At 38.7% G+C, this 27953-nt stretch overlaps 1 protein-coding gene across 3 annotated transcripts; it reads left to right on the top strand.

Annotated features, from left to right (window-relative positions):
- The first annotated feature begins 11 nt into the window (after positions 1-11).
- On the top strand, positions 12-27923 carry tesk2 (testis associated actin remodelling kinase 2). 3 transcript variants are annotated; one of them, XM_056743497.1, is made up of 12 exons: positions 12-527; positions 1105-1154; positions 7052-7351; positions 14984-15105; positions 18101-18149; positions 22206-22352; positions 22984-23066; positions 23624-23708; positions 23804-23887; positions 23975-24061; positions 24637-24778; positions 25933-27923. In XM_056743497.1, the coding sequence occupies exons 3-12, from the start codon at positions 7127-7129 to the stop codon at positions 26805-26807; spliced, it is 1899 nt and encodes a 632-aa protein (XP_056599475.1). In that variant the 5' UTR covers positions 12-527; positions 1105-1154; positions 7052-7126; the 3' UTR covers positions 26808-27923. The 3 variants fall into 3 exon arrangements, with proteins under 3 accessions (XP_056599475.1, XP_056599474.1, XP_056599476.1); XM_056743496.1 differs by lacking the exon at positions 1105-1154; XM_056743498.1 differs by lacking the exon at positions 12-527 and having other exon boundaries at positions 1120-1138.
- The last annotated feature ends 30 nt before the right edge of the window (positions 27924-27953 follow it).

Here is a 27953-nt window from a genome sequence, read left to right as displayed (position 1 = left end):
TCAAAGAAAACGTAAGTTTGGTCCGTGGGGAGAGGCAACTGTTATGGAAGTGTTGAATTTGCTTCACTGTATTTTCACTCACCCCGACCGGGAATAACGCATTTGGGAATGCATTGATCGTTAAATTAGTCAGACATTATAGAAGTTGGGTAAAGATCAGTCTAAGGAAGAAGGCAGAAAGAGCTCGCGCTTTATTTATCTTCCCTTGACCACTTCATTTCGTTGGACAGCAAAACATACGCAGTTGTGAGTTTGTGCGTGTTGAACACTCGTCTGTATATTGAGTTCGCTTCGGAAAGTTTTGTTTATCGAAGTTAGGTTTTAGGAAGGTCATGGGGCGTCCGCGTTTCAGTCGTGTAGGAGTTTAAATATAGACTAGTTGACGCTCGGTCAAAACAAGCAATTATCTGCATGTAAAAAGATGGATCGCAGTGTACGTGCCTCGTCTGTTTTGCCAAAATGCAATGGAACTAAATGAGGCCTGTCGACCACCGTATCTTTGCTTCAGTTTCGAGCACGGTGAACAGGTAAGACATTTCATTTTGAAAGGAATTAACGGGTGTCTTGGTTTCAAAGTGTTTACTCGGAAGGGAGTATTTTGATAACCAGGCGTTCAGTTGCTCGTGTCAGTAAACAATTAAAAAGCGTTTTGGGATCTTGTTTAACGGCAGCATGCTGTTGCACCTGATCGCTATTCTCAGCGGCATTGAGATGGTTATTGTTTTGCAGCTCAGGCAACAGGGATGCAGCGACAGAGTTCACTTTAGGTCGGCATCTATTATGCGATCTAGGATTGCAACACTTGCACTTCCGCGTCGCCTTGCTGTTGGCTTCCTTGGTAACCATGTAACGCTCAAACGTGTAAAAAGGTTGAACTTCCTGTCGAGTGCATAAACCTGCCGACATGTTCACCTAGATTCGTAGGAAATGTATAAGAGTTTAAAAGTTTGTCATTTGTGGCCAACATAGAAGCTTTGGTTACCGTGTCACGGTGATCTTGGCTGAACATCCTCTAGTATTTACATTTTGAATGTTTGATGTTGTAAATTACAATAACATCCTTAACAGATTTGTAATGAAAACACTGCCTTTCTGTTCTCCCAGTGTAATCTTAATCAGATGCAAGAAGACATCTCAGGTATGAGCTTTGCAAGGTAACTTAGTCCTTCTTTATTAGGTTTTTTCACATCTGTGGAATGTCAGGCATGCTGTTGTTCACATCGTCTGCCTGTAAAAGTCACACCATCTGTTCACTGGATTTAAAATACTGATGACCTTCTGTAAAGCAAGCCATTACAGTCTCTGTTGGAATAAATGTTTGTCATTTTCCTCATTTGTTTGCTCTTTTAACTGGTCTTGCTTAGCTCATCATCATGAGTCAGATATTTTAAGAGTAGTGCTGGATCAAAATACCTGTGCAGTTACTGTGCAAAGGTTAGAGTCAGCAAAATGTTGTTTTGTTGATGGAGTTGGTGTTACCGAATCATTGTTGCCCTGCTTCGTGATGTTGTTATGTAAAGGGTTGTATTTTTGTTTCGACAGAATGAGAGATTGTCGTAGCTACTGATAACTTTGTAAGGTGAACATGTGTGCCCTTAATGGAGCCAGCTTGAAAGCATTTAACAGTAACAATGGCGTCAACTTCACTTCATCAGTTAAAAACGTACGGATCGATCAAAGTGTAACTGAGGTCTGCTGGTGCATGTGTCAATCTTTGTTAGAGATCGAAACATCTTTCGTACTATTGCGAGGGAAATGATGCTGGACCGATTGGTGTCAGACCAGTTATATTAATTAACATTACTAAAATAAGCGTTAGTTTTGGCTTGTTATATTGGACCCGGATAGGATAATTAAACAAGCAGGTTGACCAGGAGACATTTGCAAGGAGGACTGTGATGAAAGTGAAAGTAGTTTAGCACGCATCTTATAACTAAACACTACTCCAGCAGTTTTTCCTTTTCTCTAAGGAAGGCCTCGCCTCTTTTGGGGTATTCCTTTGGGCGGATGTTAGTAAAAGCACTCGTCGGAATAGTGACATCATGAACCCGGGAAGTAGAGAGCTGTAGTCCGATTCCAGCCGTTTCTCTGTAGTCCTTGAAAAGCGAATTCTGTTAAACAAAATATCTTGCTAGGCACTGAACTTTGAGCTTTGTCATTTTGCAGGTATTGTTCATGCTCTAACAGCAACATTACATACTTACAAAAGGTTGGAAAAAGGGATCGCGGGGAATGTGACCTTTAAAAGGGACAGTTCACCCAATGTGAAAATTCTATCACCATTTTACATATCCTCTGATTGTTCGAAACCTGTATACATTTCTTAGTTCTTCTGAGCACAAAGGAAGATATTTGGAATTTTGTCAGCTGACATTCTTCGAAATATCTTCCTTTGTTTTCAGTAGAACAAAGAGATGTATACAGGTTTGGACTTTGGAACAATCTGAGGTAGGGCTGGGTGGTATGACCAATAATTTATTCAGCGGTGTTTTCCAGATTTGTACTGGTTTCCTGGTACATGGGTATTTTTGAACAACATTTTCTACTGACTGTGAAAGGAAATAGTGCTGTTGATTGACCTAAAATGCCCTTTTATACTGTCATGGTGACCGTGACAGTGTCCCGTATAATAACTGGAAAGTTTAGACTTCTTTAACAACTGAATAGCATGCGAAGGTAACTTGCATACATAATATTTCAGGGCTCGAAATTAACCTTTTTCCATGGAAGCACTGGTGCTTCAAGATTTAGGAGCGTCCACCCAAAAATGAATAGTTGAGCAGTGGAAAACAAAAGATTAACAATTGTAGCATTAAAACATGCGTGTGATGTCTGTTGTGTTTTACAGCCAGGCTTTATGATTTCCTGAAATCATATTTTTTAATCATAAAACAAAGGCTTAAATTAGGAAAACGATCGCGTTACACTGTCAATCCTCCTTACTGACCCTTATTTCTCATCACAGCATATAAAGAAACAGTTAAAACTAAAAACGCATCATATTATATGCTTATATTGAGCAGATATGATAAATCTTTGTTTGCGAGTATATTTAATAAAACTTAATGTGAACTTGCAATTGCTACACTTGTGCTGCTGTCCGCACGTTGTTTAAGCAACGTACACCGGTAATGCGGTATATTAAAAATCCATGTTATAACAAAAATACACACCGGTATTCAGTATGAACCGGTATACCACCCAGCACTAATATGAGGATAAGTTAAAGATGACAGAATTTTCATTTTTAGGTGAATTATCCCTTTAAGGTACTCTTCAAAATGTAATAATTGAAGTTTGAAAGTTGCCACTTATTGAAAAGTAGTTTCTAAATTTGTAATAAAAGATTTCTGAAACCCTCACGTTTGGTATCCTGGGTTTGATAGTTTTTTTATCCACAGTCTAAGCAAATGTGTTTCTCTTTCATTACAGCAGAAAACTACTGAACTTTGTTGATTTATCACACTTTAGCGAGTAGACCTAACTTTAAAACGCATGGACGTTTGATATTTTTGAAGTGGCTTTTTACTTTGGGTGCACCACCTTAAGTGTTGAAAGGCAATTTTTAGATACTGGCAAAGTCTTGTGTTATGTAACCCCATTTTATTTTATGTGTAAGCCTAAAAATAGAATGTACTTGGACAACTTGTATCCATTTTTAGAGGAATCTGTGCTCTAGACAGCGACCATAATGGTCGCAAATGTGATCTTTTTTTTTATAACTTGCGAGGTCAAATTTCACAGGGTTGCATTGGTGCGAGTTGCCCCGACATTAAATGTGATTTATGAGTGGTGAATGACTCGCTTGTGATAAGTGCTGGAAAAACACAGAGAAAATGTGTAAAGGAATGTTTCCTGGGATCGTTAGATTTTGTGCATTCACACTGGCAGGGTTTTTCTGGAATCTGTGCGTGCGTTCACACACATCCTGTGAAGATCTCGTAATGACATGTGATGATATACTGGAATTTAATGTTTAATGTTTAATGTTTTTTTCATGAAAATAGGGCTGATCACAGGGGAAAATATTTCCTTATTGGCGCAATTTATTATTATTACTGCTTTCCTTTATTTAGTACCGAATAGGCCTAAATAATCTCTTACTTTTGATTATTCTGTAGCATATATTTTTGCCTTTTGCAAATGACAAAGACGTCAGTTTTAAAACAAACTTTATGTATTTATAAACCAATATGTTTATATTCAGTGTTTCCCACATGTTTACGGCTTTGGGGGGGGTTTCTATATTTTTTTATATTTATATGCCTTTGTGGTGGAGGTCCGGACAATACTTTTTCGAATAAATAATGTTTAATCAATTGAGCCCAGTCGAATATGTATATAAAAAGTAAACATCTAACGTTTTATCAGGCCATTTATTTTATATTCAGATACCAACAATTTGTAGGCACTCGTGCTAAAGCGAAGTCCTAGTGGCCTATTTTAACAAAACTACTGACAACTAAATGTCACAACTGAAAATAATTCAACATTAGCAGGAGTACTTACAGTTACTAACAAGTAGCATTTTCATGCCATTCATACTAGAACTGATTCTCAATAATCCCAGATTAAAACATGATTCATTATGAAATGCTCTTAACACGCTGATTATTAATGCTATTGATATTATTAATATCATTAATGCTAAATTTAGATACAAGATGTTATGGTTTTTAATGCAACAAACCTATATAGCAAACAGTAAACTGACTGACAGCCTAAAATACTTCATTACTGCTGCATTTTGTTTACTTAAGCGTTACAGTAAAAAAAAAATGTCCATTACCTGATCTTGGTGTCTGCAGGTCTCTATATGCAACGCGTCTTTGGCAGGAGAAACAGCATTTACGGAGCAAAAAGGGTTCAAATGAAATGCGTTTGGCACTATATGAAGATATTAAAGATATCGGCCAAATATAGTCAACATAAATTTCCCTGAGTGCGTGTGATGTGTACAGCTCATTTATGTAGACACGCTGCTCAATTTAAACTACAGAAATTGTCTGTGATGTAAATGGTTCATTATGTCCCTTGGTCCGAATTGAACGAAGCCAGGCTGGGGGAAAACCTGTCATCCAGTGGTGACTGGACTGTTGCTGCTTTTCAGGGGAAGGGGCCTTTCTTTACTTAGCCATTTTCAACACCCTGGGAGCGTTTAAAAACGCAAATATTTGTATCTGCTTGCTTTTCCGGTGTTTGACACGAAATATTGTCGGACACGTGCTCTCTGTCCACTGGTCGGAGTGTGCTTACCTGTGTGTGAGCTAGGGGTGGGCGATCTAGAAAAAAATTCAAATCACGATTTTTTTTCCAGATAGATCACGATTCACGATTTTATCGCGGTTCTTCTTCAAGTTGGTTTTAAGACTATTTTGCAAATTAAAGGGGCTTCAATACAGCCAAACTAAGTCCCCATATAAAAATATACTCTTTACCATTTATATTTTGAAGAATATTTTAATCAAGTTAATATTTAATGCAAGTGCAAGACCATAAATCAGCTGTTAGCAAAAAACTTTACATTTTGAATTTTGTTTTTCATCTTGTTGCGGCACTCTGAGTAAAGCTGTGGAATGGGCGTGGAGGATAAATATTTTTGGCTGGGTATTTCGTAACGTGGATCTACGACTTTGAGTAGTTTTTTAAAGCCCTCATTTTCCACAGTCTTTATGGGAATCATGTCTTTGGCCAGGTAAAATGCGACCGCGTCAGTGACATCTTTCCAGCGCTTGTTCATTCTGTCATACGGATACGGAGTTCCTTTCTCAAATGGTTCTTTCGCTAAAGTCGTTGTTTAAGCCTTTTAGTTTCCGTATGCTTGGTTGTACCTGATTTACTCGCGTGGGATCCCTTTATAATTTGACTGTCGGCATACTCTTTCAGTCCCTTTTATTTTGAGGTGGTTAAAAAGGTTCGTTGTGTTGCCTTACGACGCTCGAATCTTATCATTGCCACATTTGCAAATAACTGTTGTTTGGGCCGTGTCAGTTGGGAAAACCCAAACCATTTCAATATTACTGATGTAGAATTTTTTTTAGGGACCAAGTCCTCCGTGTTTCCCTCCATCTTCACTGACCGCGTCACTTAATCTTACTGAATTCACAAGCAACGTATACGAGCTTGTTAACATGGCGCAATCTATCGCAAGCATGTTGACAAATTCTATAGATAACTACTATATAGGACGATTTAACGATTTTCCCGAAAAAGTGGATCGTGCAGTCATTTTAAAGCGGAGCGCACGTTCAAGGGGGGCGGGTGGTGCCGTTGGAGGGGCGGAGCGCCCCCCTAAGGTAATGGTAGGGGAAACACTTATATTGTTTACAAGGCAGGTTTACAAAGCAGTGTTTTAAAGGTTGGTAAGCGATCAAGTTTATTGAAGCCCTTTGTATTTTTGTGTTAATATTTTGATAAAAGTAATTTCAATTTTAAACTGCGTGTAGAAGCAGACGACTCTATTCTCACATCTAACCTTAAATTTGGTGATTTGGGACTCTTGCATTCAGTCATGATTTACCTAAAGACAAGGAGTAGGGCTATTTTTTTTTGTTTTTGTGTTAACAAGCCAAAATTACTTTCTGAACTATATTTGTTTTCATAGCCAAATCATTTATTATAGATGTGTTTTACGGCATTGTTTCTGCCTTTTGTTCACTCAGGGAGCATTCCGGGACAGATCCTGTTAATGTTACTAGGTCCCCTTCACCCAGATTCACTTGTCGGATCAATCAGGGATGCGTTTGCATTCACACAGAATGCACTCTGATCATTTATTTGGCAATATTCTGCGATCAGCGGTCTGTGTGAATGGGGTTTTCATGTTGCGCAGACCGAAAGGGATAAAAGCATCGTGGGACAGAATATGCTTTTCTGCACGTCGGTTTCTGAACTATCTCTCTCCCTCACATGTTTATCAAAAGCAAGGTCATAAGACAGAATGCACGTTTCACGTGGCGCATTCAGATACATTTTTTTCCTGAATTACAGCTGGGTGTGAATGTGCTCAAAAACATGTTGAAATATTTTAATTATCTTTTTGTTTCTCTAGGTCTGACAAGGACAGTCAAATATGTGAACAGGTGATTGACTAGGACTCTACCACATTAATTGTGCACCAGTAGCGATGGAGCGGAGCAAACGCAACTCCATTGCTGGTTTCCCCACAAGGCCAGATCGACTGGAGGACCTTGATGGTGGGGTAGGAGGGGTGGATACCAGCCCGGCACAGCTCGACAGAGTGTATTCCTCTTCATACCGAGCTCTCATCAGTGCCTTTTCTTGCTTGACCCGACTTGATGACTTTATCTGCGAATGGATTGGCTCTGGGTTCTTTTCTGAAGTCTACAAGGTACGATGATGATGATGTCACGACTATATATTGATTTCTACATACAGTAAATATTTGAATACACTCATATGGATAAAAGTTTTTTACATCTCTGCACGAACACTGCGGGTGAGAGAGAAAGCGCTCGACTGGAGCGATTCACAAAACTACAGACTGAAAGAAGGTCAAAGAATATTTGATACGTTAATTTGTTATGGGTGTATTAATTCAATTGTTTTTTTCAGAATAACGCCCAACTTGCGGAGCACTGAGTTAACCATGCCTACTTATTTACATTCTGTGGAATACGCGGGAAAGAAAAGTCTCTTACAGTTGACATTTTATTGTGCGGTACATTACATTCATATTTGTAAATATACTGACAACATACAAACAATAAATGTAATGTAACAATTAAAATGCTCTCATCATAAACAGAAAACAAAATTACTTATTAAATTGGCCTTTCGATGCGATTCATACCAGAACTTCTTCTATCTTTAAATAATTTCCCAATTACAACGTTGAACGTTGTTCATAACAAAATGTGACCCTGCTTGTGAAATCCAGCAAAAGTCTTTTTACTGTTTTCTTAATAAAATCATCCTATAGAATATTCTGTGAAAACATAACAACAGTATCTTCATTCATATCATTGACTGAATAATGTCATTTCAAAGATTGAAGTCTTAGTGAAATTAATGCTTGAAATGAATCTTTGATGCTTGTTATTTTTATTATAATATAAAAATTTATATTCAGTGTTTCCGCTAGGTTTACGGCTTTGGTGGGGAGGGGGGTGGTGGTTTGGCAGTATGCTCCTCTCTATATTTTCTTTGCGGCCGAGGTTTGGACAAGATGTTTTTTTAATAAATAATATTTAATCAGTTGAGTCCAGTCGAATATGTATATAAAAAGTTAACATCTAACGTTTTATCAGCCATTTATTTTATATTCTGATATGTATTTGAAACATAGAAGGCCTGGTTACTGAGTTTTTAGGGGGTCCAATGGCGCCAAACATGTGTTTCCTGTGTCTTTGGTGTGTTATAAATTGCCCTTGCGTGTATTAGACACATAAAATTGCAAAAATTAAAGTGTCAGAACAGAAGAGGCATTCTATTTAAGAGCAAATGCACACCCAGACCTGCTTGAAACGCATTGTGTTACCACACCCCAACAAATCCACGTCAGTTCGTGATATGAGTTGACAAAGACCGCCCAAAAGTATACGCAAGTCAGTACTCTCAGTACAATTGCTTTAGAACCTGATGTTCCAAATATGGTAAGAAATGTGACATTTCCTTGCATAGGGTTGGGCGGAATGATGGAGTGTAAATATAAGTAACCTGGTTAACTCTGCGCAGGCATCATGATGAACAAAACATGTGAATTTATGCACCCATAACAAATTAACAAATCAAACATTCTTTTGACCTTCTTTCAGTCTGTAGTTTCGTGATCCGCTCCAGTCCGGCGCTCGGGCAGGGATGCAGTGATATGCACGTGCATATAATAAAGCTCGTCCTCAGGTATTTCAGAAGTCAAGTCGCTTTGTGAAGCTGTTAATAGTTTTAATAAAGTTTAACTTCATACGAGCCAAGGGGAAAGTTGCGTTGTAATGCAAGATCATACTCGCGACGTGAGCACTGCTACTGTGAGAAGCGTGTTGACAGTGGAGTCTGTCGACCAATCATTATGCAATGGTTAACTGGCCAATCATAGCACACCACGTTTTTTGGAGCGACAAGCTTTGTTAAAAATCTGAGCGTTTCAGTGAGGTGGGCAAAGATGACATGCAAACAAGCACGATATGTGGAAAATAAAGCGTTTTTGAACCTTAAATCGTGTATTCACATTGCATTATTTCTAAAACAAGCGATTAAATTTGTTTAAGCTCATATGACTCCTTTAATCCACAATTTTTTCATCTTTGTTTAAATTGAAGTGGTGCAACACAGCTCGAATTAAAGGGAAACTAGGATCAACAAACCCTTGATTAGCTCTAAACTCTGTTTACTTTAATCCTTGTTGGTACAATTCACCCATACAGTCTATTTGATGGTTTTACTGTCAGAGTTACCCTGGCTTTAAATCTGTTTAGATATTGTTTAAGCTGTGGTGCATAAGTGCACATGATCACAATGTTTATCTTGAAGTCTTTGGCTCACATGGACACAGTGTTCAAATCTTGCCTGGGTCATGCCCTGATCCCATTCTCTCAGTCCAAAAGTTTTATGCCAGTGTTTATACAGTATATCCCATTGATTTTATTAGTTTTTAAAGCTTAAAGTAGCTTTTGGGGTGTGTGTGAGGAAGTTATGTTTCTCACTAGCTTCTTAAAGTGAAAGTAGCAGGCTTGTGGTTTTGTGCCTCATTTGAAGTTCTCACTCTGTGTTGTTTGTGGTAGGGATGCACCGATACCATTGTTTAAAAACAGAGTACGAGTACCGATATTTTGTTTCTGGTACTCGCTGATACCTATAACCGTTGCCTGTATAATGTACAATTATGTAAATAAACCACCAAATCTTACTGGTACTTTTTTCCTTTTTTTTTTAGGTCTACTTAAATTTAAGTACCATTTTTAAATGAGGTTAAAAAAAATGTATAAGTAGCGCAATTTTACTTGCACATTTACTTCAGTTTGCTAAAGTAAACCATATACTCTGTGGTCAAATTATAAAAAATTCAAGGGTGGTGGTGTGGTAAAATGTGAGTGTATTATAACTTGTTCAAGTCAACCGGAATTAAATTTTGACGGATGGCCGCAAATGATGTTTGTTTATGTGTCCTCGTGCAGTGAAACGCGGGCTTTGAAGTACAATGTGTTCAGGTTCAGTACACGCAACCACACCACTCTTTCGCACAGTCATGCAAAACAAGCAGAATACATATTTAAACAGTATCTGAATATTTCGTTAGCTGTTAGCGGTTCAGCGCTAATTTCTTTTTAGCAAATGTCACATTTGCCAGCTTCCTTGCCATTCCGTGTTGTACAGCAAATTCTGTTTTTATGCCCTGGATTCCTCGATTCCGTCTGCGTTTTCCGCATTGCGGAAATCATAGGGCTCCATGTATATATTTTTTTTCTTACGGCAACAGCCTAAGCCAAAGCAAGTATTTAAGCAGACTCATGGCCATCATGCAGTCAAATCATTAAATTGATCTTTTGCCATTAAAAGAAAAACTGAACTATTCCAATTGCTGCATCAGCCTGTGTAATGCGAAGGTACAAAAATCACAACGGGCTTCAGGCGGACTCAGTCTGAAGTTCTGATAAGCTCTTGGGCAGGGGCTTAAATTTGAGGCCTGTGCAGGAATTGAAGGACAATTGGAGCGATGTGGCAAAGTGGTTTTGTTGTATAAATGAGGATATTAGAGGATACAGCGCCAAAATATCATTATTATGAATGTCATGGGTGTGCGTGATGCATACAGCTCCGTTGTGTAGATTCGTTGCTCATTTTAAACAACAGAAACGGTGTTTGTCAAATGTCCCTATATGCAAATTAATAAATGAAAAATGCAGACTCCTATCTTAGTTGGAAATAGTATGGAAGCTGAAAATAATGATGCCAATGTCATTAGGTAATGCTATCTGTTTGCTCTGTCGTATAATGATAAAATCATGTTTGTACTAGAGGATAACTACAGTGAATTCTGAAACATTAGTTCGATTTTACTTAAAGGTTTCCTCAGATGAGCACTTTCAACAAGTTGGTATGATTTATTAGGGTCTCCATGACATGTCTGGAACATATTTCTCAGAAAAGAGGCTTCAGAAATTGTGTATTTTTCTGTACTTTCACAGTGAGATAGTATTATGCTTAAGGGTTGCGATAAGCCCCGCCTATCCCCTGCTTTACGGCATACGTCACGTTTTACTTGTAGCCTGGGAGAAGTTAGCCAACAGCTAACAATAAGACGAAATGATCTCGTTCAACGCAAGTCTCCAAACCATCACCATGGCAGAGCCAGCAAATAAAACAAAAAGGAAAAGAGAGAGAGTGATCGGACACAAATCAATATCTGACTTGCACTCAGCGACGCAAGAGGCAACGGATTACAGAGCAGATGTAGACCTAAAGTTAGCCTTCCTGCTACTGGATTTGAAAGTCTTATATGTACAAAAATCCTTACTGTTCTTCTGAGCTTATTAGCTGTGCTCGGGTTGTTTATTGACACCCTTACGTTGCTGGTTCGCAATTTATAACCATAAGGTAGACTAGAGATAATGTAATGTTGCCGGGTCTGAATAGCTTTCGTAGCATGATCGTGCCTCATCACAAATTTAGTTTTATGCTTGTAAATGATAACTATCAAACCACAATAAATCTTCTATGGTCAAAAGTTGCTGATTCATTAGTTCTTGCAAATAGACTAATGTTATCAGTATCTATAGGTACTGTGCTAGGCACTATTCACATAGCGAGTTGAGTTAAATTTATTGCACCGATTACACAAAGCACGATGCCTGGTCGCGAGTGTGTTTTCCGAAAATATAACTACATAAAATAATTTGCGTTGGTTACAAAACACATTCAAGTCAATGTGTTGTGTTTTGGGAGACTGCAAATGTGTTATGTATCTAATGTTAGCATGTTAGCTGCTACGAGCTAGCACTGTATGCGCTAACGGCTAACAGCCAACTGATACCTCGGAATCTAGTTTGAACTTTTAGTAAAGGCGAGTAGTTCAACCCACGGGAGCCAAAAGAGTGCTTTAGTACATGCACAGTTTATGAAGTGACATGACGTAACAGCGGTTTCTGCCTAATCAACAAATTTATGTGTATTGCGCTGCCCACATGGAAGCTTATACAGTGGCAATATTTATGACATTTATAATAGACAATTGCGCTTATCAACCTGATGGGGGAACCATACACCACAACTGCTCGTTGTTGCTTTAAAACTTGAATTGTGAATTTGTTGTGTTGTCTTTTTTTAATTTAATATATTATTCTTCAATGTCATCCACTGGTGTTTTGTAGCTCTTTTTTTAAATGTATCGATTTGGTACTGTTATCTAAAAAAACTCCATACGATACCCAACCCTGCTTTCAACACAAAGTGAAATGTGTATTTAAAGCATATCTTTAACAACTAAATTATTGTATGTATCTTAACAAGTCATATAAGGAGAACATATAAGGAGTGTTTTGGGCCCTTCTTTCTTTTCTTTGTTGAACATTATAAACAGATGTCTTTATTATGCTGCTGCCCCTTTAAGAGCAAGTATACAAATTTGAGGTAATTTTGTGTTTATATGTCTGTTTTAATGTAAGAAGAGGTGAAGAGAACTCGTTTTAGTAGTTTGCGCTCTGACTCTCTGTTTAAACACGTTTTCTGCATTAGCCTCACACTTCAAACAATAAACGCAACACAACTTGTTATCGTTGCTGGCTTGTACCTTTTGCTGGGGAAATTGTTGTATTCTGCATGCAAAACATGTTTATTTTAGCGCGCTGTGTCGGTCCTTCCGCTTCATCATCAATAGCATGAAATGCGTCTCTCATCGGCTCTGCAAGCGCGCAAATTGTGTCATTGGCGGGTGGTGGGGGCACTGATACATTAGGGATTACTGAAGGAGGGGAGACAAATTGGAGTGACTGGAATGCGCCACTTGCGCAATAAGAAGTTTTTTGCACATTAAATTTATAACACGCAAAAATTATTCATGATCAGTTTGGCAGTCGCATTTTGCAACTGTTTTTCCAGCCGGAAATATAGTCACAAAATGCAAGCATTTGGTCGCAGTCTAGCGCCCTGATAAGGCATGTTTATATTTAAACATTGAGGTCTTTGAATTCAACATGCAAATTTATTAATTTTAGGAGCGTAAATAATTAATTTTATAGTCCTGTCAAACTACTAAGTAGGAGTTTTGTTTCAGTTTGTAACCCTGAACCCAATTCTCTTGGAATTGATGGGTATATTACATTATACTGGCTCCCTTCATTATATTTGTCCTCCCACAGGTGGCTTAGACCTAGAACTGAGCGGATGGCTTTAGGGTGGCAGGCAGGGGGTGTCTCTATGTGGCACAGGTAGGGGTAATGAGATGAGCCAAATGCCAGCTGCTATGTTGGATCTGTTCGAACATGTCTAGGAAGAAATACAACAATATTCTTATTCAGTTGATTGGAACAAATGACTTTGAATCGCTAACCGCATCAGGAGCTTGAACAAATATCAACACCCCCACTGCAAGATGGAGAATCCCTAAATAATCATGTTGCGCAATATTGTAATCCATCTTCATTTGCAGAACTGTAATATTTCCCCAAGACAGTGGATTTGTTGCGTAGAGGCAAGCTTATTGGGCAACAAGCTGCGACCTGATAATAGCAGAACAGATTGCGAGTTTGAGTTGTATAAAGGAGGTAGCATCTGGGTCCTGTCTGGCAGTCGGCTCTCACTGCGGGTGGGCATAGCAGAACAGGAGTGGAGTGTTATGGTTGCAGTACAGGAAATGAAGAATCGTTTTCATTGCATACTAGTTATGTAAGCATCATGTATTTATAGTAAAAAGTAACATTAATGAATGTTTGGCTGTATGTTCACTTAATTTAACAACAGATCTCAGTGTTTTGACTCCCATTTCTGAGTTTCAGAAAAGTCAGCATTTTAAAGGAATAGATTATTCTTCTTTTACTCATAAGGACATCCTGTGGTTGATATTATTTCCTGAATGACTTTTAATTGGTCAGCAAGATGAAAGAGGGAACAAGAAAACCGTTCTGAAAAAAGCACATTTCCCAGTTGTTGTGAAAGCTCTAACATCCATTATTGTGCAGCGTTTGTTACTCTCATTTCTTTCTCTCATGTTGGTTGCTTAAGAATGATCCTTATCAAAGAACTTTTTTTAGAAATGTATGGCACTTAGGCTCTATCATGCAATCGGTGCAATACGGCGCCAGGTTGCTAGTTTCAGCTTGATGCAGTTTTCATTTTAATGTCCTGAGCCACGTTGTTTAAATAGCAAATGCATATCCGCTATTTTGTTATGGGCGTGCTGGTCTTAAAACAAGTTGTGTCCAGGTGCATAGCGCGTTGCTATTTTGAGGCAACTGAAATGGACTGAAATTGACCAACTGATACCTGGTCTATAGTCAACGGCTCAATACGTTTTTGTTATTTATAGAGCATGTTCGTAATATGCGCCGTTTAATAGGCAGGTGCATAGCCCACGTGCTTATTACACACAGAGGAACGCACAACAGCACACAAACAGGCCAAATATAATTTTCAATTTAAAAGATTATTGTTGTGAGGCTACGTAAAGATAAAAAATCCGGCTTGTCCTGTAGATGGTCTCCAGGATTCGGACACAACCTTATAGCACTTGCATCTTGCGCTTTAGACCATGTGCTTATATCCTTAAAATAGTGCCCCAAGTCTCTTATGAGTACTGTTGGCAGTTGAATGTTATGGATTTTACATGACTCCCATCCAATTTAACAATCTCTAGTCTAAAATCATAGTGCATCTAGACCCATAACTCTCACATGATGCTGTTGCATTGTCTTTATTCAATTTAAGATGTATTATGTGAACATATATTCCATTTACACATTTCTTTGGTTTGTATTTTAATAATCCTTGGATGACACAACATGAGCAATGGCTTTTGGTCTGTGTGTTGTAGGTACGTCATAGAGCTACAGGCCAGGTCATGGCTCTGAAGATGAACACGCTGAGCAGTAATCGTGCAAACATGCTGCGAGAGGTTCAGCTCATGAACAGACTCTCCCATCCCAACATTCTCAGGTTTGTACATTCCCTAATAGAGAGATTTATCTTCATTTTTTTAACATCTTAAGATGTTTGCAGTCACACCATAGGAATTTTGATTTATTTGCCTTTAATGCCCCCTCAGGTTAGATTAAACCATCAAAATTTGAGTTGTATTGTACAAAATGGACAAAACTTTTATGGTACTTATTGGACATTATTTGGCAAAAAGGCAAACCACATTTATTTCTTAGCAGAAATATATATTTTTTTACAAATATACAAAAAAGCTCACATGAAATGTTGTTCTTTTTCTAGTATTATTTTGTGATTTTGACCACTTAGTCATTAAGCTTTGTATATTTGTTCTAAAGTTTAAGCACAACTCCGAGCACTGTTTAACATGCATACAAATCTTCACAACATCTATAATAATAATTTGAATAAGAAGCAAAGTTTTCAATTTTCCAAAGTTTGACATTTCGACTTTTGGCCACCACTGTATTTATATATACAGAATTATCTCTCTGTTAATCTATTAAAGTGTTGTTTTTGTATTAATATATTACCCTGCATTTACACAAGGTGTTAACGCTTGGCGTGTCTGAAGCGTGGCCCTGACACGATCGTCATAGCAACAACAGCCAATCACATTGTACTCAGGTCTTGCATGGTCACAATGGCTAGTGCCTGCAGTAGGTTATTTGCATAAGGCGAATCTGAATGACTGATGTCTATATTGGTGCTTGTAAAAGTTGAGAAATGTTACATTTAGAGCCCCGAGCACCGCCAGTGACACAACGCCGATGGACCCACAGTTCAGTTCGGCCATGACGTCACCGATTCAAAGTAAATGATAAGCATTGACACTGACGCCCCGTGTGAATGTACCAGTTGGGTCTTCTGCTTTACACTACAGTTGACAAAGTAACTCTGAGAAATTAATTTAAGAAGTTCATCTGCTTCACTTTTAGAGAAGAAGTTAAAATTAAACTTCAAGACCAAGGAGAACACCACAAATCGTAAATTCAGTCTATGGCTCTGCTCATTTTGTCTGTGTGGTTACTTTATGAAGTGTTTTTATTTCAGTTGAGGCTTACTCTAACAAACAAAGGGGCTGATGCAATAAAAGTACATTTAACAAGCTTGTAACTAAATAGGAAAATGAAACTAACATGGACTTTAAAGGAAAATTCAGCACCAACATGCACAAAAAAAGCAGTGGCTGATGTAGTTTAATATCAATATTAGATTTCCCACTCTTTGAACAAGGAGTTTTATGTACTGCCAGTGTCTCCAAATAACTGCAGGTTTTTATACGGTGAGGCTCTGTAGCGTTGCTTTCAATTGAAATATTTTTCCACTTTGGATGGAAATGCAGTGATGTCCTCTTCTTCCTCCAGTCCACAGAAATCAGGTCAGAAATCCATTAAACATAGATGGACTGAAACTACATCTCGAGTGTAGATTACATTGAGATCAGGGTCCTTGGAAAAACTGTCGTCTTGGTTCTTCACATCAGCTGAGTTAAGCTAGTGAGTTTTGTCAGATGAGATTTCCTGGGGCTGATTACCTGAGAATTGATCAGCAGGATGTCGGACATGTAGTTCACATCCTGTACCTAATTCAATGTGTTTGTCTGTCACCAAGAATGGTTGTTTTATAACAAGTAATGTTGTTATTCACATTTGAATGTCTTTTTAAATACATTTTGTATCGTTTCCATTTTGTGGCACATTGCTTATTGTGTGTACAACAGAATATGAGTTTGTGGGTGGATGAGTGGGAGAGAGAGAGAGAGAGAGGCTGTGCGCATTTGACAATTTCACCATTGTTGCGTGTTGTCGAACGGGGGCGGAGAGACTGTATTGCAGACAGGAGAAGGCTGAGGGGGTCTTTGTTAATGAAATCCAAACACACAGAGCCACAATAAAAATCATGCCTTGAGTTTATGAGGCTGTTATTCCCAAAACGGCAACAAATTTGTACCCTGTCTAATGAGTCGTGTAAGGCGGACATTGATACACTGAGAGCAAATTAGTGAAAGGCTACAGTTAGGTCCATAAATATTTAATTACAAAATATGTGCTTCCGTCCAAATATTTATGGACCTTTTTTCGGTGTTCAGTCTGATCGTAAATCTGATGTGTTGGTGTTCATGCAAGTGTTGAAATCCGATCTGTTTGTTCAGACAGCTTTGACAGTGGTTGGTATAGATACATAAATTACTATAGTAATGCTTTAGATGTCAGAATGATGCCAAGAGACATAAGAGAACAGCCGTCACTGTGGAGGAGAGGTTGGGAGACTGAGAATAACATGCCACGTTGCTCTTCACGCATTGGCTGTGTGTTAACCATTCAGTTCTACACTCCATTCAGAATGAAACAATCCAGCGTTATAAAAATGTACACTTTAGCTTTTTTGCTATACTGCACTATACTCTATAATTAAGTGAAACGAGTCTTATTTTTGTTGCCTGGTTCAACATAGCCATAGTGAAGTAACTACACATTGTCTACATGAAAGTGAACATGGTAAAGATGTATAGGTAGAAAACTCCTAGCATTTTGTTTTGCTTACTTTATTCTTGCATAAACCCTTTGAACATAAGGAGTTGGTGATGGTGATTTTTTTTTTTTAAGCCGGAAATCTTGCTTCGCCGTGCCATTGTTCTTGTTCACATAAGAGTTTTGCCCTTGTGTACTGAAGACATTCTCATGTTTTATAGGGTGTGATGATATGCAGCACTGTTAACCTGTCTGAGTTTATGGTGTCATTTGTAAAAGCAGTTTTTGACAGATGAAACAAATACAGTGCATAAACTAAACCTCAGGCAAATGCCTCCAAGATTGTCAGGACTTTTAATACTGTCCTTTTGAGTTTGTACTATACTATGTACCTCTATGCTCACATTTTACGGATATCCCATAAACTTGTTCAATTGTAAAGTAGATGCTGATGTCTTGGGGCTCTACTTGTGTATTGCAAAGAATTAAACTAACATCTCTCTTGCTCTGTGTTTGTGTAGATTCATGGGCGTGTGTGTGCAGGAAGGTCAGCTTCATGCTCTCACAGAGGTAAGTGACAGACTATAGGTATTTACCATGGACATCACCTTAAACATGGCCAGACTCTTTCCCATTGCCTGCACTGGAACCAGCAGTTAAACAATTCAACAACAAATGCCTTTGATAGAATTTATGCTATAACCTGAGCTTGTTTTTATGGTTTCTAGCCTCACTGTTATTCTTGCTACACATGAATGCAATCCAAATATTTTTGAATGCATGTTAAATAAGAGCTGATGTTTGAGACCAAGGAGAAGCAAAAAAGACACTTGAAACTTTTGTAAACCTTGTTATATTTTTGCTGAAAATTCGGGTACAGCAAATATACATTTTTGTATCAATTTGATATCTTCCAAGTGCAACTGCACTATATAAAAGATTACATTGGGCTTCATATGTGAAATGCTGCCTACATAATCCTCCAATGTGAGCCAAAGAGGTCTTAGGATCAGTAAGGTGTTTACAAAACAAAATGGGTACTAATTGGTAATGCAAAACCCCTAAATGACTAAATGTAAATGTAAATGGTTCATTCTTAAGTACTTAAAGTGGGAGTTCACCCTAAAATGAAAATTCTGTCATCATTTACTCAACCTCGTCATTTCAAACCTTTATGAATTTCTTTCTTTTGCAGAACACAAAAGACGATATTTTGAAGAAAGTCGGTAACCAAACTGCACTGGCACCCATTCACTTCTATTGTATTGAATGGGGGCCAGTTAAAGGGATATTTCAGTCAAGAAACAAAATCTCCCCATGTTTTACTCTGAGGTCGCGTTAACCCAAAATTCTCAGTCATTGGCAGATTTTTGTTACCCGTGATGGAAAATCTGAAGGCCGTCTGTCATTTTGACGGATTACAATAAGGCCAATTTGTAATCCCCCGTTGTATTATTTCTCTTTCATCAGAACGTGATCGTGAATGGACTGAACGTGACTGTGAGCGGCAGGAGGTTGGCTACATCCCCTGCCCTGAACGCTATTGCACAGGGACGCAAAGGCATGCATACACACACAGCTAGTTCCCATTCATTAGCTTACTTGCAAATGCCTGGTCTGTTTTGGAAACGCGCGCGCGGTCATGACAAGTGATTATGATGACAGAATTTACATTTTTGGGTGAACTATCCCTTTAAGGTCGTAGAGGTACAGCAAAAGGACTCTTGAGGGTACGGTCCAAGTTTTGCATTGTAAATTGGGGGTCTTTTAAGAGTTGTGTTAATTCATTGTGAAGTAATTGAATCAAATCACAAGGGAGCAGTTTTCTAGTTTATAGTTTACAAGCTTGATAAACTGCTCAATGTTTTGAAACCTTGATGCATCTTATAGCAAGTGAAAAGCCTTTGTAAGTAGAAGATATACATTTCAAACCACAGCATTGTTGTACCAGTGACCTTGCAACCTTCGCTCTGCTTTGACTGAATGTTGACTGAAAGAGGGTATTCGTGCTATAGTAATCACTGGTCTGCTGAAGGATTAAACTAATATTGAAAGCCACAATGGCCTTATGTTGCTCCTATCATTAAGAATGACTTTTTCAATAGCTAACATACCAGCAAAGACACCTCATTTAAAGGCTGTTGAGTGAGCTGACCGTGTTTCAAATGAGCTCTTATCACTCAGCAGTCAGGAAATCAACCCTCTTGATGGTTGTCAGTCACCATCTTCGGCTTTAGTCTGCGTAAGCAGGAGCGAGCTAATCTCCGGTACGCTAGGCTACCGTTTCACCAAGTGGATTATTGCTCCATATAGACCTATAAAGAAGATGGGTGAGCATGGGTCTTTCATTCTGTTGAGCTTCATCATTCAGGCAGTACTCGGTCATCGCTGATCAAAGGGTGCAATGCAGAGAGCAGCATAAGAGGTTTAACCCTAAAGAGAGGAAGCAGACAGACTGCATAAGCCATGCAGCTCCAGATGGAATGGGGATGTATGTTGGACAAGAGATCAGGTCTTGAGGGATGATGAGAGAAAGAGGAATGGCATTAAAGTGGGTAGCCAACCACACCCCTTAGTTAAACGATGACTATGTACTATGCCTGTTTTGAACAAGCAACCAATAGTGGGAAAAATTGCTTTCATTGACCGATACAGATTATTTGCCGATATATCGGTGTATCTCTAATTTACAACGCTATCCTGATAAATGGATGTTATTCTAGAACTTGCCTGGACCTCTAAATACTGATGGACATGGTTTTCTTGTCACTTGAAGTAAACACAGCAAAAATAGCCATGCCCCACAAGGTAAAGAGTGTAGGACTCACATATTTAGCTTTGGAAATCCGAGATGCCTCCTAATATCATTATTTTAATACAAAAATGAAAAATTTCTTGCTAAATGAGAAATTACTTTATTTATTGTCCAGTTTTACCTGATTTTAATTTGAAGGTCATGCAGTTTCACCTAACCGGTGGTCTTCATCATATGCTAGTAAGCATTGAAAAGGTACAAGTCTATCGATAAACAAAGTGGGGTCATGGCACAGACTTTTAGGTCCTGTCATTTCGACTCTGCCCTCTTGTCTTTCTGTTTATATCTCTCTACAGTGGACGCATACTAAGGTCTCCTCAGTTAAATCGGCGGAAATATTTGACTTTCCATGTCCGTCTCGCACACAAACGCATCCGCACAGCTTCGTGAGCTTACTTAATCGCGGTTAGACGAGTTCGACACATGGGCAGGACGTCACCGAGTGGACTCGGCTGATTCAACATTTTTTCGCACAGGTACTGTCCGTGCGGTCTCAAAAAATGGACCACGGACCCTCATGTGGGCGGACGTGGATGGCTGGATTATACTTTTGCCCTAAATCAGCCGTGGCTAATTTTGTTGGTTAAATGTGGAGCCCTGTGTAAGTCAGGACTTATCATTTAGACAACCCAAAATTAGGACATAGATGAGACGGTGTCCTGTGGGGAACGCATCAGGCTGCTGGTTGGCAGCATGTGTGGCACATTATCTTTGAAACAAATCTTTGAGAGATTAGTTAATCACACAAACCGAAATGTCTCCTGCAGAATAATGATTTAATTATTGGATGGCGCTGTCATGCATATGGTCGGTGAAACAAAAGGCTGCTTTTATGCACTTAATGGCCTCCTACTGAGCACTGCTGGTTTGCAGGCTTTGTCTTTTTCAAACCGGTGCACTAGAGAGTTGACCATATTTAGCCACAGGAGATCGTCTTTGTTTTAAAAAGTAAATAGTGTGGCCATCAAACAATTATAACCCCCAGAATGCAAGAGTTTCTGTCAAGGTTTCACCAGTGGTGAATATGGGTGAGACTCACTGAGAAATTTTTGAACCATAGATTCAGACAGTACCACTATATTTATGTGAAATGTGAATACAGCTCTCAGACCATTTCTTTGGTAAAGAAATATAAATTTTGTTGTGGAAATCTGCCCCCACCCATAAAAATTCACTTCCAGGCTCCAGCCCTTGTTGTAATAAATGTAGTCACAGAAAAAAATGATATTTCAGAGACCGTTTTCCTGATTTTACAATTTACTATAAACATGTATGTATTTAGGTAAAATTATCATTTCTGTTTCATTCTGTGAACTAACTATTTTTACCAAATTTCAAATAAAAATATTGTTTCTATTTGCATTTATTTGCAGAAAATGGAAACTGGAGAAACTGGTGAAAATAACAGAAAAATATGCTCTGTATTTTTCAGGGCAAATACTGCATAGAAAACAAGTTTATATTCACATCTGTTTAGGAAAAGTTCGAAAATATGTTATCACAGTTTCATGTGTCTTGTCATGCTGTCAGTCTTTCACATTTGCTTCTAAGGTTTGATTCTGTTGAAATTCAACAGACACTGGAATGAAATGTCCACAGTACATCTAGAAATACTGATTTAAAGTGAAAATTTGGAGCGGTCTCTTATTTATTTCTTTGGCTGTATATTGTTTAATTTCCTTTATCTGTATGTTGGATAAATAGGACACTGTATTGCCTACTTCTCATTCTTTAATTTAATGATTTGGGATTTTATAAACAATTAACTTGATCCTGGTGTGTTCATCATGATGTCTCTTTCTTTTTCTCAGTACATTAATGGTGGCAACTTGGAACAGCTGCTGGACAGCAATAAGTACCTGAGCTGGGCCACGCGAGTCAAACTGGCCTTAGAGATTGCCATGGGCCTTAGTTACCTTCATTCAAAGGGCATTTTCCACAGAGATCTCACATCTAAGGTAAAGGCCTTCTTAAACATTGTGTTCGTAAGCAAGAACAAATACAATCATCACATCATGGATTTTTTTTAAAAGTTATAGAAGTGGTTCTCAACTAGGTTTTATTAGGACCCAGATTTTAGATCGGATATTAAGTGGGGACCTAACACCGAACCAAATTGGTTCGTCATTACTAAACAAAAATGACTTTTATTTCATGTAGCTCAACTGGTAAAGCAAGGTCAATGCAACACCAAGATCATGGTTTTGATTACCAAGAAAAATGCAGCTAATAAAATGTATATCTCTCATAAGACTCTTCAGAGAACCTGTAAGGTACACATGTCCACAGGTTTCGTATTTTTACATAATAAACAGAATACCCGTCAGGATTGAAACAGGTGCTTCTATGGGTGGCATGCACTGACATGCTGTTTCTACCGCCGGCTGTTGCATATTCTCTTTTAGCACCTATGGGACTTCCTGTAATTATTAGCTCTGGGAATCACCCCTTGACTTGCACACTACATCATTACTTTCTGTTTAAGTGATTCTAATTGACTTGAGTTGAAATCTCAAGTGTAGGGTGTCCCATGGGAGAAGGAATATGTTCTAGTACTCATTGTTTTTTTTCTCTTAAATGTTTTCTCAGAACTGCCTGATCAAGTCAGATGAGAATGGTTATGCTGCAGTCGTTGGTGACTTTGGCCTTGCGGAGAAAATCCCCAGTGATGAGTAAGTAAGAGCCAACGATGCTTTTCTTCCAGTGTAGAAAATCTATGGAAAGTGCAATAAATGTACCACCAGTAGCAGTTACAAATACAATGATTTGTGGTGTAGAGAGGTAGCGTCTCTCTGTTCTGCTCGTGCAAACTTGATAAAAATGATGATGAGATGCAAGCGATACGGCCAGCGAGGGGTGGGGACATCTGATTTGGAAGGAACATATCGTCCAAAGTCAACTTTTAAGAGAGCTAATAATACCAGAGCGGCTCAAAGAAAACCTTTCTCTCCCATTACCTCCTCCTAACACATTAGCTTGATCAAAGACTTCCTGTGAGTGCTGCTGGCAGTACTGAATTTAAGGTGATTCAAATGGCTCAATTGTTTATTTGACTACATATTTTGAAATCAACAAGTCGATGGGTTGTCTGAACCACGGGTCAACTAATAGATCTCATCTATAATACTAATAGGACTCATCCATAATAAGGACCTGTATTTTACTTCCAAATGTAAGCAGGTGTACACATCTGGTTTTGGTGTTTAACCACCTGTATCTGTGTGTTCAGTTCTGAGGGAGAGAAGCTGTCCGTGGTGGGATCTCCATTCTGGATGGCTCCAGAGGTGTTAAGAGACGAGCCGTACAACGAGAAGGTTAGATTCTCAGCTGTACTGTGCGCTCAACACTATTAAATGGTTTTCTCCAGCATTTATAACAACACATTATCATTACTTTGATTCATTTCTAGGCTGATGTCTTTTCATATGGAATTCTTTTATGCGAGATCATTGCGAGGATACAGGCTGATCCTGACTATTTACCACGCACTGAAGTAAATCCACAACTTGATCGTACAGTTCTGTATGATGATGACTTATATATTTTCTGGTCATTAAAAAGTCATGTCCCTCCATTACAGAACTTTGGTCTGGATTATCATGCCTTCCAGCACATGGTAGGAGATTGTCCACCTGACTTCCTACAACTCGCCTTTAACTGCTGCAATGTGAGATCATTTCTTCTTATCAAATCGCATCTCACACTGTAGGAAATGGGATGACCTCAGGTTCTGACTACAGTAATTCAATTTTGTTCCCGTAATTCCTTGTTTTTAAAAACAGTAACTAATCTTTGTTCATTTAAAGTCTGATCTGACCAAATGTCAGTTTGACCATTTCTATAAAATGACTCATTCATTTGTGAATCAAACTACACTGGTCAAGATGTCTTATCCTCCTCGGCTGAACACAACAACAAACAGACATTACAAAGATCTGTTTTCATCTTGCATCTCTGTTTTTGTTTTGTAATGGAATCATGTTTGAATAATAACCAGTTCCTGATTTTCAACCCTACTTAAAATAGTTCTGCATTGTTTTATTGTTCTTGTTGCAATTCAATTTTAGCAGTCAAACAACAGAAAAGCAACTATACCCTTATTAAATGTTTTTGCATCAACTGTGTTTAAGATTATTCTCCCATTATGATTTTTGTGCAGTGTAGCATACTTGAGATAGATACCTCCAAATTTAGATGCCGATGCATTTTTTTGTGTTCTTGATGCCTCCACACACACTCCAGATGGATCCAAAGCTCAGGCCGTCGTTTCCAGACATAGTAAAGAGGCTAGAGGAGATCCAGAAAAAGCTGAAAGGCGATGAATCCGAGAGAGAGAGGATGCTGTTAACTGCAGTGGAATTGGACAAAAAATCCCTTCCTAAAGGTGAGTTCTGTAATAGTGATTGGACTAAAATCATTATGATTGTATTACGAATGTTGTTCATTCATTCATTATCCGTGGTGGTGAACACACAAAATGTTTATTGAACCACTGCATGGTTTCCCGAGTCATCCCTAAGGCCGTGATCATGCTATCCAACACCCACACATGTCATACAGAGTAGCTAGAAAACAAGCAGGACCAAAGGCAGTAGCATCTCTTATCAAGGGACTTTCATGAGCTGGACTCTCCTTTTCTAATAGGAATTTCTTAATAACACACAGTGTCTGGTTGCCAGCTTTTCTCACTCCCTTTCTATTCTATAATCTTGCAACCCTGTTTCCGCCTAGCACTAAATTATATCCTGAACGTAGAAGGAATAAGTACAAAATATTGTGTGGCTCGACGAAATTAGAGCCTGCATGAAGTTGTCAGACATCCAGATGCAGCCTGCCTTTAAATTTGGGTCTATATCAGTCAGGAATGTTAAGCCACATAGTAGCTCAGGTTTGTTTTTCTCTAAAATACTTTAATGTGAAAAGAAACTTCAGCTGTATTTTGGGATTTGGGCATGTGTAAAAATGACGGAGCCATTTGCTTTGCATGTATTTAGTTTCATTCAAACAAACATTACTTTGGCACCCCCTAGTGTTCAAGATTGCTCTTTAAATACTTAAAGTGATGTTCACCCAAAAATAAAAAATCCTGTCATCATTAACTCATCCTTTTGTCATTTCAAATCTATTTGCCGTAGTTTCTTCTGCAGAACACAAATGAAGATATTTCGAAGAATGTTGTCAACTGGCCCCCATTCACTTGCATTGGTTTTGTGTCGATACAATAGAAGTGAATGGGGTCCAGTGCTGTTCGGTTGCCAACTTTCTTCAAAATATCATCTTTTGTGTTTTTTGCAAAGTCATAAAGGTTATAAATTACAAGTTGAGTTAATAATGACAGAATTTTCATTTTTTGGGTGAACTATATTTTATTGCGTTTTTCTATTAGTTGTCTTTGCATACGAAAAATCTTACAAAAATGATCCCCCTTAAACACTAAAAATGTGTCCTTGATTGAATTGTAATTTTTTTAAATGTACTCTTAGCGGTTATATAAGAATCAAAAAACTAATATGGTTCTAATCGCTTCTCTTGTTTTAGGACCTGTTGATAAGGGAATAAAAAGGTTAAATTCTCACAGTTTCCAAGATGATAAGATTCCACCAAAGTCGCCTCGTCCACGTCGCAGCATCTGGCTCTCCCGCAGCCAGTCAGACATTTTCTCTCGCAAGCCCGCTCGCAAAGTGAACGTCCAGGACCCTTACTACAACCCAGGACCTAGAGAGTTCATTTATGGGGTCCCAAAAGTCAACCCATTCAATGCTAGAGAAGACCTAAAGGGGGGCAAGATCAAATTTTACGCCATGCCCAGCAAATCAGTCTTCTCGCTCCTGTTCGATCTGCACTCGCCCCACGGCAGTCAGAGTGCATACCAGCCTCAGCCCAACCTCGCTACCTGGCTGGAGCCCTGGCAGCTTCCGGGTCGGCAATGTCGGTCTCTCCCCGTCTCCCCTCTGCTGCCCCACTCCGAGACCATCTTCTCAACTCCTACCCAATCCAAGAGCCAAGCAGGACAGCCCGGCAGTGAAAGCAGGCAGCAGGTATTGAGTAGCTGGGCTAGGAAGTATGCGGTAACAGAGATTCCTCCGTACAGGCCACAAGTAGAACGAGAGGAGCTAGAGAGCTGGCCACCTCTGGTCCCTTCTGATGGCGGAGAGGCAGAGGCCATGGACTGCTCCAGCAGCAAAGGCAGCCCTGCAGATGAGGGAGAGGGGATCTTCAGCCAGATGCAGAACGGAAGAGTCGGGGGTATTTGTGTGGACATGGAGGCTGAAGACCAGGAGGGTGTGTTGATCTCAAATAAGAACTCGCTCACTCTGAGCATGTCCGTTGAACCCAAGGAACTGTGTCCAATTGTCCTAAAAGCGGGCAAAGCATCCACAGCCACAGACCGCTTCTCCAGATGTGATATCTAGATGGTAGACTGGAGTCTTGACTCCCTTAGGTTTGAACTGATGAGATGACATGTGAACAGAGATTATATTCTCGGTAAATATTTAATGATATAAATATTGTTCCTTCGAGTGAAAAGAGTTATCCTTGTAACGTAAGCAAACAGGACGACTTGGAGTAATTGACTGTCTGAAATGAGAACAAGAAACGGTGTGAAATATTGTTCCGGTCCATGTATTAGTTACCCATCACACTATGAATAACTCATACCGAGGGGATTTGGGATGTCACCTTACACTGGGTTACAAATAAGACAAATTATGTGACCTCTTTTAAACTCAATATGCTATTGATTGCACATACCACATATGCTGTTTTGTTTTAAAACATGCTTCTAGTTTGTCCACACACATTTAAGGGAGCAGCTTTGGCCATATATTAATTGCCATTTGTTTTTAGAAGTTACCGAAGAATAAATCTTTTGGAGAAGGTTATTTTGGGTGTTTACTTTTCTGCACTGCATGGGCCTAGAAAAATAAATCCTACAAACATTCCAAAATTTTGTAGTACATCTTACCCTCGCTTAAGTTCCTGGGAGTTGCCATCCTCTGCCAATGGTGCGTGCCATTGTGATTTCAGATCATCTTTTTAACTCCGTGACCTCTCAGGTCTTCACAAATGTCCATGTCTCTATCTACTTAAAATCGTAATTGCACTTGAAATAAGTTAATGGTTTGAACTTTTTAATCTATTATTTGTCACTACATTTCTATGCAATAAATTTAACCGAGGCATGATAGTTTTATAGAGAGGATTTATTTTGATATTTATATTGAGCAAAAAAATTATTTTAACATGTCTTACTACATGTCTGTGAAAACTGTGGTGTTATTAGTGTTTAACGAATAGAGATGTAAATGTGGAAAAGTTTTGCTAGTGTATTTTTAACTCAAACTTTCTCCTTGTTTAGTCCTGACTGTTTCCTCAGCGTTTGTAGATTTTAGATTTGTAACTGAATCAGAGATGTATATTTCTACCAAAGACAGATCAGGACTTATTTTACCATTTATATGGCTTTAAATGTTGAAATGCATGTGTGTTTCTATTTGTTTAAAATAAATTCAAAATGTCTTATTTTATAGTGGCTTTACTTATTGCCCCACATGTTA

This window comes from Triplophysa dalaica, chromosome 3 (genome assembly GCF_015846415.1).
Source record: "Triplophysa dalaica isolate WHDGS20190420 chromosome 3, ASM1584641v1, whole genome shotgun sequence".
NCBI classification, from domain to species: domain Eukaryota; kingdom Metazoa; phylum Chordata; class Actinopteri; order Cypriniformes; family Nemacheilidae; genus Triplophysa; species Triplophysa dalaica.
This window is presented reverse-complemented; position numbering and strand designations above follow the sequence as displayed.